This window comes from Panthera leo, chromosome D3 (assembly GCF_018350215.1).
Source record: "Panthera leo isolate Ple1 chromosome D3, P.leo_Ple1_pat1.1, whole genome shotgun sequence".
Lineage (NCBI taxonomy): Eukaryota > Metazoa > Chordata > Mammalia > Carnivora > Felidae > Panthera > Panthera leo.
The window spans coordinates 6,391,388-6,405,666 of record NC_056690.1 but is presented as its reverse complement, the minus strand read 5'-3'; the positions used below and the strand labels follow the sequence as shown (position 1 = coordinate 6,405,666).

General features: G+C 39.0%; 1 protein-coding gene across 3 annotated transcripts in view; it reads right to left on the bottom strand.

Moving 5' to 3' along the window:
- Positions 1–265: 265 nt before the first annotated feature.
- Positions 266–14,279, bottom strand: part of SBNO1 (strawberry notch homolog 1) — a 53,640-nt gene continuing 39,626 nt past the window's right edge. For all 3 annotated transcript variants that reach the window (XM_042909479.1, XM_042909481.1, XM_042909480.1), the window contains exons 25-32: positions 12,911–12,985; positions 11,850–11,996; positions 11,670–11,764; positions 11,480–11,572; positions 5,485–5,622; positions 4,797–4,873; positions 2,979–3,172; positions 266–1,771 (exon numbers count right to left, since the gene is read on the bottom strand). In XM_042909479.1, the coding sequence (XP_042765413.1) occupies positions 1,629–1,771; positions 2,979–3,172; positions 4,797–4,873; positions 5,485–5,622; positions 11,480–11,572; positions 11,670–11,764; positions 11,850–11,996; positions 12,911–12,985 (962 nt within the window). In that variant the 3' untranslated portion in view covers positions 266–1,628. The remainder of the gene's footprint in view (positions 1,772–2,978; positions 3,173–4,796; positions 4,874–5,484; positions 5,623–11,479; positions 11,573–11,669; positions 11,765–11,849; positions 11,997–12,910; positions 12,986–14,279) is intronic.

Here is a 14,279-nt window from a genome sequence, read left to right as displayed (position 1 = left end):
AGATGAAAGCCCTAGCCATCACCGAACAGACATCTTGCCTGATTCTGCAAGAAGTTTCAAAAGTGACAAAGGAGAACAATTCAACTTGAGAAACATTCAATACGACTATCGCTACACCCCTTTCTCGACACCATCTCAGTTTTGAGGGGTAGGTTTTAAGCCCAAAAAGGCTGCCTGGAGTGCCGCGTAACACGCCAGTTCTGCAGAATCCCCGTCACAGACTCTGCCTCTGAAGGTGGTGAGGGCCTAAGCAAGAGTCCACTTCTGGTTAGTAGAACAACTTTTTATTTGACATCTACAAGACTGTGGTATCTTGCAGCTTTTGACCAGGTTTATACAATCTCAATTTTTCAATAGTGCAACCTGTGCAGGCAAAACAAAGGGAAAGGTAAACAAAAGGAAACAAAAAAACCCAATTGTCCCCTCACTTGTTTTCATAAACATCTATTATAGGCGAAACAAAACTTACCCATATTATAGATAAGTGTCTATTCACATTTGTACATTACCATTTTTAACAGCTTGAGATAAACTCTACAATGTCTTACAACACATTAAACGATATTCAAGTTACTGGGTAACAACAATAACAACAAGAAATAAACATACAGCAGAAGCCTCAAGTGTTTCCTCATTGTCTAGTTTACAGCTCAAGTACGGTTTCCTTTTTTATGAGTGACAAATTAAGATAATGGAGTAAAAAAAGATTGTTTGCAAGATGGAAGCCGATTTGTACTTCTTTCTAAAACGATCTTTAAGTTAAGGAAAATGTAGTTTTAAGAAAAGCAGGCTTGTAGCCATTTTTGCAGCACACATTAGGAATACTATTAATACATTAAAATTAACTTTCAGAGTTTTACCACCAAAAAAATGTATATACTCATTACCTTGACAAGAAACCTGGGGCAGGGAGAAGAGGGTGAGGGGAATCCGCGGGGTGAGAAGCAATACCCAGGTATAAACACTATAAAAATGCAATAACCAATGCTGTACATCTACAAATGTTTCTCTCCGTTACTTGACTTGTTTTCATCTTGTTTACGCATGCTTTCAAAGACATGCACTGTCAGAACAAAAACTAAAAAAGAACCCGAGTGCATGATATGCAACCTTTCATTTCATGCTTTAATAAACCTATTGTTTAATAAGTTGGAAAAAGAAACCAATATATATTTTCTATATTTATAGACTCAAAACACATGCATCTGGGGATAAGTCCCACAGCAATTGCATGGATGTACTGCGTTAACCCTGAGCACTGTGTAACATAAAAGTAAAGCCAGTTTGGGAAGTTCCAAGCATTTTTAAACCAATTGTGGTTTGTAGCCTTTAACAAACTCACAAACAAACAGACACACGCACGCATACATACCCCTCTGCTCACCCAAAGTAAAAGCATATGGGAAGTACCATGGGAAAAGCAAAAGGAAAGACATATGTACCACCATCGGCACTGCTGATTTTCAGTTTTGCTATCTATTCCAGGTTTGTCCTTATTCCCAAAAAAATTAACTAGAGAGAGCACAACTGAAAAAAATTATAATTCTTTGGAAACTGTCCCTGATTTTTATGCAAATGATATGCTTCAACAGCATTTCAGATACATCCATGTTGAAACCTGTCTGTTCTTAAGCGTTGCTCAAGTTGGCGATGCTCTGCGGGTGACGCTGCTGCCAGAGCTGTTTCTGTTGGACCGCAAGCTGTTGAGACTGGTCTGAAGTTGACAGGAGATTTACAAGAGGAGACACACAATTTGCAGGAATGATCAAACCTGCAATTAGAAACAAGAACTTATCAAGGCTGTATCCAAGAGAAATCATACTGTGTTTTACAGCTGCACAGCACATTCCAAATGAAGCATAATATTAAGTGTAACAAATAAGACTCCACCCAAACACTAAACGAATACTTGAGAACTGAAACTGCCCCCTCAGAAGTAACCCAATTCCTCAGCAGCATTGCTCGCAGAGACCTAAGCATATGCAAAGTCTACAGCAACACTGACTTCTCGGTGGAGGATTGGAAAATGGACTATAGTGTCTATCTACTGTCTTTGCAGCTCCACAAATGCAGGCGAACACGACCTTCTTTGGGCAAGTATTAATGGACCAACAAGGCTACAGAATAGTGGATGTGAATTCAACTGCTTAGTGAAGCAGGTAATTTCCAAGTGGGCACGCTACAGGCGTTAGCAAACTGTGGAAAGTATACGCCCTCGGTAAAGGAACTTTAACTCCTCCCATGTGGGAACAGGGGCTAGATGTGCCACATAAACTGCGCGTGTGTGCGCGTGCATGCGTGCGGTTTTTGAGAAAACAAAACCCAGGCTTTTGATTTTTAAATGTTGGCCAACTAATTCAAATGCAGACTCGCAAAAACCAAAAATATCAAGAGGGTCAAAAAAAAAAAAAAAAAAAGGTCATGGACTGACTTTGGCCCATGGGCTGCCAACCTGCAGCCCACAATAAAAAGGAAGGTCGTCGTAAATGCAACAAACACGAAACCACAGGCCAAAGTGCAGTAACGATGAATTCCTGCAAGGCCTGCCATTTAGAGGATGGTGGGAACAGCTAGCCCGGTCTGCCCGTGCTCTCTGCTAAAACTCCAGTCCCTCCTCTGTGCAGTGACTGTCGTTCCAGTCTCAATTTGGCTCAATGACTGGAAACGGGTAGACTTCAGAGGATCCGGGGCAAGAGGCTGGGCTCGGTCTTTATACCATAGCCTGCACAGACAGCGACAGTGAGGAAGGGGAGCAAGAACAGCTGAGAGCGGCCTAAAATAAATGACATTGTAACTTCAGCTAGAATCAACAATGCCCATTCAAAGGTTTAACTTCCGTTCAACCTTTTAAGAACATATAAAACAAGCTCTCCCCCATTACTGGAAGAGATACTGATTCTAAAACGTTAGAAGCAAAATAAAAAAAGAATAGGATCTGATTTTTCCCAATAGCTCAAACCCCCCAAAATGAGACTCACCTACAATCCGTTGTCCATCCTCTGTTCTCAGTCGAACAATCTGCATTTTCACATTTGTGCCACTGACAGATGCTAGAACACCCTCAACCTTTGTCCAGACACTCAGTACAGAGCCACATAATACGTAGTATGTGCGGCAACGAAGACCTATTTCACAAACTAATCCCAAGCTTGCCTTTTTACAGTTGCCACGCCTAGGAAAAATAGGGGAAAATATATACGTATACACATACGCGCACGTGAACAGCTAGCAAAGTCTACCTAGGTTTCAAATGGAAGATGTCCTAGTCCAATTTGCCTTTCTTTATTGACAGTTTCTTCGATTATACTCTTATTGACATATTGGATTATCCTGTCCAATTTAAGGTGTCATTACTGGTTTGTTAAGTTTCTAAAATCTGTTTTAGAAAATAAGATTTCTGGGGCCTGACTCCCAGTTAAAAGGGTTTATTTACTGGGTTTGATATCCATTTAAGCATTTGTCTTGAAACAATTTTTTCATTTATATCCAAGTTAGTTAGCATATACCGCAATAATAATTTCAGGAGATTCCAGTGATTCATCCCCTATGTGTAACATCCAGTGCTCATCCTAACAAGTGTCTTCCTTAATGGCCCTTGCCCATTTAGCCCATCCCCCCACCCACAACCCCTCCAGTAAACATTTGTCACTTTAACATCTGTTAGTTTACTATATTGACGCTAGCTTATAAAATAATTCTGCCAGCTACTTCTAAAGTATTGAACAACCAATATATTATAAATCATGTCACTGAGAAAGGCCTCAGCGAACCAAAAGAATGGAACTATTACATTTTTTTTAAACTGTAAGAAAAAGAAGACATGGTTTATAAAATTATACGATTTATAAAATTTTTAAATTTATAAATTTATATAATTCCTCAATAAAATTATATTTTTAATAGTAATTCAAGAGGATACACAGTAGTATTGGGCACTTGTCTTGCTAATGCTCAAAGCAAATGTTTTAGAGAGGACTACTGTAAGTTAACTTTAAAAATATTTTATCTTGAAAGACTTTCCTAATTTCCAAAACACTAATTTGCTCTCAAAATGAAAACAAAAAACATTGCTCGTATCAAATTTATCTTCCTACGTGTGTCTTAAAAGAAAAAAAAAAACTAGCTAAAATTCATCCATGTCCTGTATTCCTTTTCATAAAATGGGCCAGATACCCCATTGTCTACTTAATGGGTGAGGAAACAGTGGGTAAGGAAATAGGGGAACCATGATGTGCAGGGTATTACGTGCCCTCCACACCTACGGCCTCAGCTGAAGTGGACACTGTAAGTTAGGGGATGACACAGTGACTTGAAAGAACACACCTCCAGCCAGCCTAGTGGCACAGTAGGACCACTTCCAGGGCTCAACAACGGTCTTCTGGTGCTGTCAGCAACTCTAATTTCCTAGCAGTTTCCTAGCCTTAAAAATGAAAAGTGATTTGGGATGCCAGTACAGCTTTTTTTTTTTAAAGAGAGAAATAAATAAACAAACAAATAAATGAAGGGAAGGGAGGAGAGGAGAGGGAGAAGAAGTCAGCTTTAACGAGGAGGATAGACAAATCCACACTGCCAGACTGCAGCTGGCCGGAAGTAAAAAGCACTGGTGAAGAACACAGGGGACACCTGAACAGCGTGTGGTCCACAGACATACAAGCAATTCTAACTGAAGAATGACACCTAACATCAGATAATCTGTTCACGGGCTTCGAGAGACAGACAACTAAAGAGCAAACGTGTGTTTCAATTAAGTCTTGATTACATTTTGGAAAATACGGTGAGAAACATGAAATACTAACCAATAAGCATGAGTACAAGTGTCTGCAGATGAATTATACTGATCTAACCAGTGGATCAGGGCATCATCTGAGACTACCTGTGAAAATAAGACAAAAATTCCATTGAAACAGGATTGTTTTAAACAAGCTGGTTGCCTTTCTATGTTCTCTAAAGCCAATTTACAATCCTCTCTATACAGAAAATCTGGCCCGTTACTAGCTGCGTTTGAACGCCCTTCATAAAATCCTGCCATTAGGCTCTTCCTATGTAACAAATGTTTCCAATAGCTAGTCTAATGTTAATTGTTGAAACTGGCTAGGAAGAATAGTAATACAAGGTAATACTAAGAATAAATAATAGTAATGCTAGAAAAAAAGTAGCCATTCACCGCTTTTCTACAAATCGTTGTAAAACAAATATTTTTAACGGTTCTATTTTTTTGAGTTAACGCTGGAAGTTTCTTCTTCTACAACACAAGCTCTTTCAAATAATCATCTTACAAGTTTCTTAAATGGTTGATAACATTAAGACTGGTATGTTAATGTAACAAAATGTGACAAAATGTTTCCTAAAAATAATTTCCCTGTAATCAAATAGGGAAAATTCACAACATAATTTTATATATAGACATAAAGCACTCCTAAACAGTTTCAATATATTATTATAAAACAAGTATTCATAGATAGTATAATACAAATGAAAAAATACCTTCTTATATTTCTTTTTTAGATCAGCATAAATTTCTAATTTGAGCTGTTTTCCAGTATTTGGTCTATAAACTAAGAAAAGCTTCTTTTTTGGGTTCACTTCTTTAACCAAGATGGCAGTTTTCTTGTTGTTCCTTATCTATTTAAAAAAAAGTGAGAAAGTATAAAGATCTGTACTGCATACCTTAAGATACACTTTTTTGTACCATCACATTAGCAAATGCAATCCTTTGAAAGACTGTAATGCCAAATAAGCACATGAATCTGTAACTGTGGAAAAGGACAGCAGCTGCTCATCTACCTGAGTTTTTACAAGGTCTCACCAGAATGAAGTCTGGACCTAAATTCTTAGGTACACTCAAAACATAGGTTGAGGGCCAAGACACTCCTTAGGAGATTGTTTAGAATAAGTTTTAAAGCATAAATGTCCGCGGGGCGCCTGGGTGGCGCAGCTGGTTGGGCGTCCGACTTCAGCCAGGTCACGATCTTGCAGTCCGTGAGTTCGAGCCCCGCGTCAGGCTCTGGGCTGATGGCTCAGAGCCTGGAGCCTGTTTCCGATTCTGTGTCTCCCTCTCTCTCTGCCCCTCCCCCGTTCATGCTCTGTCTCTTTCTGTCCCAAAATAAATAAATGTTGAAAAAAAATTAAAAAAAAATAAATAAATAAATAAAGCATAAATGTCCAGTGGAGACAATTTCGCTTGTTCTAGGCCATGTTCTTGCCTCAGAGATCCATGAGATAGGAGATTAGGGAGGGGGTAGAAAGGGTCTTCAGAGGAAAATCCTTTTACCTCTACTGTTCTTTGTTTTTTAAGCGTTTATTATTTTTGAGAGAGCAATTGTGAATGGGGGGGGGGGTAGAGCGAGAGGGACAGCAGAGAGCCTGATGCGGGGCTCAAACTCATAAACGGTGAGATCATGACCTGAGTCGAAACCGGACACTTAACCAACTGGGCCACCCAGGCATCTCCCATTTCTTCTTTCATTTATTTTGAGAGAGAGAGGGAGAAAGGGAGACCGTGTGCAGGGAAGAACAGAGAAGGGGCAGGGCAGGGAGAATCCCAAGCAGGCTCCAGGTTGTCAGCACAAGAGCACAACGCGTGACTCCAACTCACAAACCGTGAGATCATGATCTGAACTGAAATCAAGAGTCAGACATTCAACTGACTGACCCACCCAGGCGCCTTACCTGTACTCTATGTTTAGAAATTTTCATAATAAAATGTATAAAAAAACAACAAAAAAAAGCTACTCTCCTTGAAGTTACAATGAACCATAACCTCTAAGATAATGATTTTGATCACCCACAGTTCCCTGCACCCATCTATAATCCATCCATCAGGGCTGTCTATCCCTACGGTTGCTGTAGGGTGAAGTAAGACATCACATGATCTGTAAACAGTAAAGCTACGATATAAAAAAGCCAAAACGTTGAGCAAATAATAAATATATATAGGTAACAAGGGAAGACGTGGGTGTATCAGACAAATGATGGAACTTACACATATTTTTAATTTTTTTAAAAAAGTTGGGAGTTATGGCAGAAATACTAAGAGGAAGGAAAAAGCCCATTAAACTCAAGGAAAATTAAGACTGGAAAATTAACATCTCCTTTAAAGAATGGTGAACAATTTCTAAGCAATAATCTCTGGAGCAAAACTGAAGGAAAAAAAAAGTTTCAAAGTAAAGATACTTTCTCAGCCCCTCTACAAAACAAACTGTTCTCTGAGCTACTAACTTTACATTAATTCTTACACTGATAAAAGAAAAACACTTAATATTTTACTTATCTCATAGATATTAAAGATCATTTGTATGATCTTGAAACATTGTTTATACATTTACAAAGTCTATAAAACAATAGCTATGGTAAAAATTACATTTTCTGATGTTTTATCAGTTGATGTGAAACTCCATATAATAATTATGCTTGGAGGACAGTGTTTAAAGCATTTAACAGTGTAATCTATCTTTACAGTGTCAAATTAGTTCATTACAATTACAAAATAAATCATCATGTTACAGTGGAAATGAAAGTGATTTTGACATGGTTTTCCTAATGTTAACACACATTAAACACTGTAAAGCACACCTGCTTATTTCTGTAGAGTGTCAAAGACAAACAACACCTGCACCTTCCTGGAAGGATTGCCCCTTCTAAGGCTGCGTCTCCTCACATCCAATGGCCCGCTGCCGTGCAGGAAGTAACAAAGGACCAGTGTTACCACGCCCTTCCACTCAAAGGGAGACGAGGATCAGCACTTTCCTCAAAACCGACCAGCGTGTAAATTCTGGCCATAGTTTGGAACAAATAAAGAATAGCCAATACCCTAACCCGCATCAATAAAAATCCCATCTAAGGGAGAATAATAAAATCTGTTGAATTCGATCAGTAATTGTGATGTCATACTGGTTTTGATATGATGATGCTGTAGTTTTTACTGCTGGTGAAAACTGGTGTACAATTTCTCTGTATCATTTCTCATAACCTCATGTGAATCGACAAATATCTCAGTAAGATTTTCAAAAAATAAATTAACTAGGAGCCAGATTCAGTTTGAGAGCTTTGCTCTTGGATCAAGGGCCAGTAAATCAGGACTGTGACCAAATCAGGCCTGAGGCTCCTAAGCTTAAGAACACTTTAAGGGAAGCGATGCCTGCATGGCTCAGTCAGTTAAGTGTCCAACTTCAGCTCAGATCATGATCTCACAGCTCGTGAGTTTGAGCCCCACATCGGGCTCTGCTGACAGCTCAAAGCCTGGAGCCTGCTTCAGATTCTGTGTCTCCCTCTCTCTCTGTCCCTCCCCTGCTTGTGCTCTGTCTCAAAAATAAACATAAAAAAAAATAAAAACAAAACACGAACAGTTTAATAAGGAAAGAAGGAAGGAAGAAAGGAAGGGAAAAAGAAAAACAAAAACAAAAAAGAATAGTCAGTGGAAACCATCTATGGCCTACAAAACCTGAAATATTTACTATCTGATCCATTGTAGAAGTTATTTAAGGATACCTGTTCTACATTAGCTTATTTATGACAGCACCATATATGGTCTCTTTTATGCAGTTACATCTTCAACCTGGTCTTCGTTTACAGTTGGCCTCTCCACAAATTTTGCAAATCAAAACTAAAATGTGGCACATACATACAATGGAACATTATTCAGTCACAAAAAGGAATGAAGCACGGACACATGCTACAACATGAATGAACCCCGAAGGCTTTTATGCCGGGTGAAAGCCAGACACAAAAGGAGAAGTATTCTATGCCTGCACTTACATATACGAGGCACGCAGATATGCATATTCATAAACAGAGGGGAGATCAGAGATTATTAGAGGTTAAGAGAAGGGGGAATGGAGAGTGTTTAACGGTTGTAGTTTTTGTGGGATGATAAAAAAGTTTTGAAAATAGAGAGTGGTGATGGTTGCACAATACTGAACATAATGCCACTGAATTATACACTTTAAAGGAGTTAAAGTGGTAGATTTCGTTATATATTTTACCACAACTTTAAAAGTTAACAATGTACACTGAACTATACACTGAAGTGAATTGGATGGTATATGAATCCTATCTTAATAAAGCTGTTTAAAAAAAAAGAAATGAGGGGCGCCTGGGTGGTGCAGTCGGTTAAGCGTCCGACTTCAGCCAGGTCACGATCTCACGGTTCGTGAGTTCGAGCCCCGCGTCGGGCTCTGGGCTGATGGCTCAGAGCCTGGAGCCTGTTTCCGATTCTGTGTCTCCCTCTCTCTCTGTCCCTCCCCCGTTCATGCTCTGTCTCTCTCTGTCCCAAAAATAAATAAACGTTGAAAAAAAAAAATTAAAAAAAAAAAAAAAAAGAAACGAAGGAATAGATTAAAAACAACTCACAACAAAATAACAAATAAAAGGTGAAAATCTCTCTCTCTCTCTCTCTGCTCCTCCCCCACTCATGTTCTCTCTCTCTGCTCCTCCCCTGCTCACGTTCTCTCTCTCACTCTCAAAATAAGCAAATAAACATTAAAATAGACAAATATATAAAATTCCAGCCAAAAAAAAAAAAAAGGTGAAAATCTAATCAAGTTTTTAATGTTTCTTTTTGAGAGACAGAGACAGAGAGACAGAGAGACAGAGAGAGAGAGAGAGAGAGAGAGAGAGGCAGCGTGAGAGTGTGGGAGGGGCAGAGAGAGAGAGGGAGACAGAATCTCAAACAGACTCCAGGCTCTGAGCCATAGAGAGCCCAATACAGGGCTTGAACTCAGGAACCACAAGATCATGACCTGAGCCAAAGTTGGACTGAGCAACCCAAGCACCCATAAGAAATCTTGATAAAAGAGAAATTCAAGGAAACCATACTAAAGTCTTTGCAAATAAAAACTTAGAAAATTTTCTGAAATAAAAAGATTTGAAACAGAAAGAAAAAAGATTTGAAACTTCCTATATTGAAAGAGCATATCACATACCTGAAAATACTAAGAATAATACCAATATACGTTCACAAAATTATCAAACTCTAAAGGGAATCCTTTGAGTATGTAGATGAAAACAAAAAAACCAAATTAAAAAGGGGAAAATTCTGGGCACCTGGGTGGCTCAGTCGGTTAAGCGGCCGACCCTTAATTTCGCCTTAGGTCATGATCTTACAGTTTGTGGGTTCAAGCTCCACCTCGGGCTCTGAGCTGACAGTGCAGATCCTGCTTGGGATTCTTCCTCTCACTATGCCCCTCCCCTGCTGTGTTCTCTAAATAAATAACATTTTAAAAACGAGGGGGGGGAGGGGAAGATTCACTGAACTGTATAAGATTTATGTTATGTATGCTATACCTTAATAAAAACATATAAAACAAGACCTGAGAAAAAAATCTTTTTTTAAACAATTTTTTAATCTTTATTTTTGAAAGAGAGACAGAGTGTGAGTGGTGTACAGAGAGAGGGAGATACAGAATCCAAAGCAGGCTCCAGGCTGTCAGCACAGAGCCTGACATGGGGCTCGAACTCACGAGCTGTGAAATCATGACTTGAGCCAAAGTCGGATGCTCAACTGACTGAGCCACCCAGGCGCCCCTGGTAAAGTGGTTTTTAAGTACCAAAGCACAAACTTGAACCATTTAAGAACTCAGGGAGTAATGCTCCCAAGCCCTTCTTGAGGATTCTACTACAGAACAGGCTTCAAACAAAATGATTAGTGATAGTAACCTCAGGACTAGTGAGAGGTGAGCATTAAATTTAAGAGGTAAGGTTAAGTATTAAAAGAAAAGCATACTATGTAAGTGCCATATGCTAACAATGCAGAAAAACACAGCTATGTTTTAAAATGGGAGAATGAGGGGAAGGAGAAGCCCCCCCCCCCCCAAAAAAAAAACAAAAACCTCTCATGCTTTTTTTTCCAAATTATTTTCAGGAATACTTAGGTATAGTATCATTATTTTATCATCCTGTGCGCGATGGAGAATAAAGATTATTACTGAAGAAAAGAACACACAGATACCAGAGAAGAGAGGACATAAAAATTCCACAGTCTTTAAGAGGAAAGTTCAAGATATTAGGCCCTATGTGATTTCACATAGACACGCATGCATGCATTTGTGGATGTAGGGATGTGTGTCTAGACGTACACACACATACATATACCCACCTCCCTCCTCCTTAGCTCTACTGACAAATATTAAAGAATTATTTACACTAATAGCCAACAATGAATCAATGTTTAAGATATAAAGCTTAATATAAGACTACAAAACTATGTAGTCCTTTATATTGGCAAAAGAAGGTCACTATCCCATGCAAAACAGTCCAATTAACTAATATATAATAATCCAAAACTTGTACCTAATATCCATCATAATCCATTAAATGAAAGTGTCTATAAAAGGACAAACCCAGTTACAGAGATAAATGATCAAAACAGAAAAAGCTAAATACAACTGGAAAACTGGCACAAAGCAAATAGATAATTAGAATTCTGGCAATGGTGATGCATTATCTATCTTCACAATTAGCACTGCAAGGAAACAAGTCTTACTTGCAGTGACAAGTAAAAGCCATCATCTGGTCCTGTCAGCTCAGCCCAAATCTTGGTAGCTTCCTCCCAAGACATTCCTCTCTCTACACTAATCTGTAAAAGAAATAATAAAACTCAAATTACACTCATTTCTGTGAGTGCCTGTCACAAAAGGAAATTACATTTAAATGTGCACATTTTCCAAACTTACAGTGTATAACTCTACATGACCAGAGGTTGAATATCCTGGAGTCAAAAACTTCTTAACATCACTTTTCCTCACTTTTTCATCTCCGGAACCAAGATCTTAAAAAAGAAAAAGCAACATATAAGTGAAAAAAGAACATTTTATTAGGAAGACACAGGACATTTTCCAAGTTTCTCCACTTACCTAAAATTCCCATATCATATCTTCCATTTTTTTTGGCATTCTGAACAACGGCTGTAAGTGTGTCTGCAAAATACTGAAAGAGCGCATTCTGCTGGTGCACCTCCATGCCGAGAATTCTGTTTAAGAATTTTCCTATGTTATTATAATCTGCAAGGACAAGATTATGTCAAAGATTTAATACATTCAAATGGCAATTAAAATCTACTCGCCCCTGGAATTAACAACAACAACAAAAAAAGATGGGGCGCCTGGGTGGCTCAGGTCATGACTCAGTTCAGGTCGTGATCTCGCAGTTCGTGAGTTCAAGCCCCACAACAGGCTCTGTGCCGACAGTTCAGAGCCTGGAGCCTGCTTCAGATTCTGAGTCTTCCTCTCTGACCCTCCCCCACTCGTGCTCGGTCTCTCTCTCCCAAAAATAAACATCAAAAAAAAGAAAGAAAAGAAAAAAGAAAAAACTCATTCATCTAGGCCTAGGCCAAGTCTCCTTTCTCCCCCATGCTCTTCCCTCACAGCCTTGACTTCCCCCTGCTCCCAGAACAGAGCTGTAACCTGACCATGTCTACCTCTAACAATTAGTATGGCCGCACACATGCTCCAAAAGATAATGATCCTACTGAATTTCTGCATCTTCAACTCCACTTACTGAAAGTATGAACACAATTTAGCACATGAGAATGTTTGTTCTCCAACATGAAATCTTGATTTATAAAGTTCTAAGTGCTATACGTCTGTGAAGCTCAACTTTGGCTACAACATTTGGAACTATGGGAAATAGCAATGTCTAAGCCCCAGCCCTGGCTTCAGCATTTTCTAAAATGATCATACAGTTGATCATACATGCAACCTGGGTTGAAAACTGCTGCTATATGGACATAATAAAGGTTTAATCTCTTTTGAATAACCACATTAGCAAAAACCAGCCAGAGTGGTTTAGGAGGAGCACTGAGGAGGGATTGAGAACTACAAACTTGAAACTTCAAATTGACAAAAGTATAAACAAAAGGGGCTGTACGTAATGATACAGCAACAGTTATGTCTATGTACAAAACTCATACTCTTACCTTTATCTAGAGTCAGAATTCCTGAGCGATCTTCTACATTTATCAGGCCAACTCCTATCAGTCCTTGTCGAACATCTGTCAAGAAATTGATAAAAAACCTTATAGCCCAAATGACTCAACGAGCTGTGAGATGACCAAACTACATCAAGTTCTAGCATTAAAACACAGCCTAAAGTATTTTTCACAGTTCCTATTAGCTGAATTAAATGGCCATCCCCACAGGTCTTCAGGCACTCCAAAATCCTATAGTATTCAAACTTCACGCTATATTACTTCATTAAAATATCTCATCTTCCCAACAGAAGTCACTGGAAGTGGAGATGTTTGGTTACGCAGCTGTCACCCACAGGCCATAAACAATTTTGGACACGTAAAGACGACTAGCTGATTAAATAATTGTGTAAACAAGCTATTAATCTTGCTTCCCTCTCAAATGTTACCCATCAGCATTGACAAGGTGGTACAAAAGCAAAATGTGTAACAGTTAGTTAACATGTTCTGAATTATGTTACTAAGAAGGCAGTTTATGGGGCCTTTTTTTTTTTTTTAAGTTTATTTATTGGGACACCTGGGTGGTTTAGTCTGTTAAGCATTGGACTTCGGCTCAGGTCATGATCTCACAGTTCGTGAGTTCAAGCCCCGTGTCAGGCTCTGTGCTGACAGCTCAGAGCCTGAAGCCTGCTTTGGATTCTGCGTCTCCCTCTTCTCTGCCTCTCCCCCATTCACACCCTCTCTCGTTCTCAAAAAATTAATAGAATCATTAAAAATAAAGTTTATTTATATATTTATTTACTTATTTAAAGAGAGAGTGAGCGAGCATGCCCAAGCAGGGAAGGAACAGAGAGAGAGAATCCTAAGCAGGCTACACACTGCTACCATAAGGCCCAGTGTGAACCTCGAACCCATGAACCACAAGATCATGACCAGAGCCGAAAGCAAGAGTCGGACGATGAACCCACCCATGCATCCTAGTTTGTGGGGCTTTTTATTACTGACGTCCAGGGTCCAAACCAGACTTACAGAATGAGGGTCTAAGAGAACAGAGTCAATAGGAAAGCATGATTGCATCCTATTTACACATTTAATGAATCAGTCAGTACTCTGCTACATACACAAGACTGTTTAAATTCTGTAGGTGACAACTCTGCAGCCAGAGATCTCTGCTGCCAAAAATCCTTCTTTTTGGAAACCAGTCTTGTGGAAGAAAATCTGTACAGAAGGATAACTGTATAATTTCATCACTGTTTATGATGGCAAAAAAATGAAAACCACCTGAATACCAATGAGGGAATGATTAAAGAACTGTTGTATAAGCTAGCTGTTGAGTATCATCCAAATGTTAAAAATACATCAGTGCTGGGACGCCTGG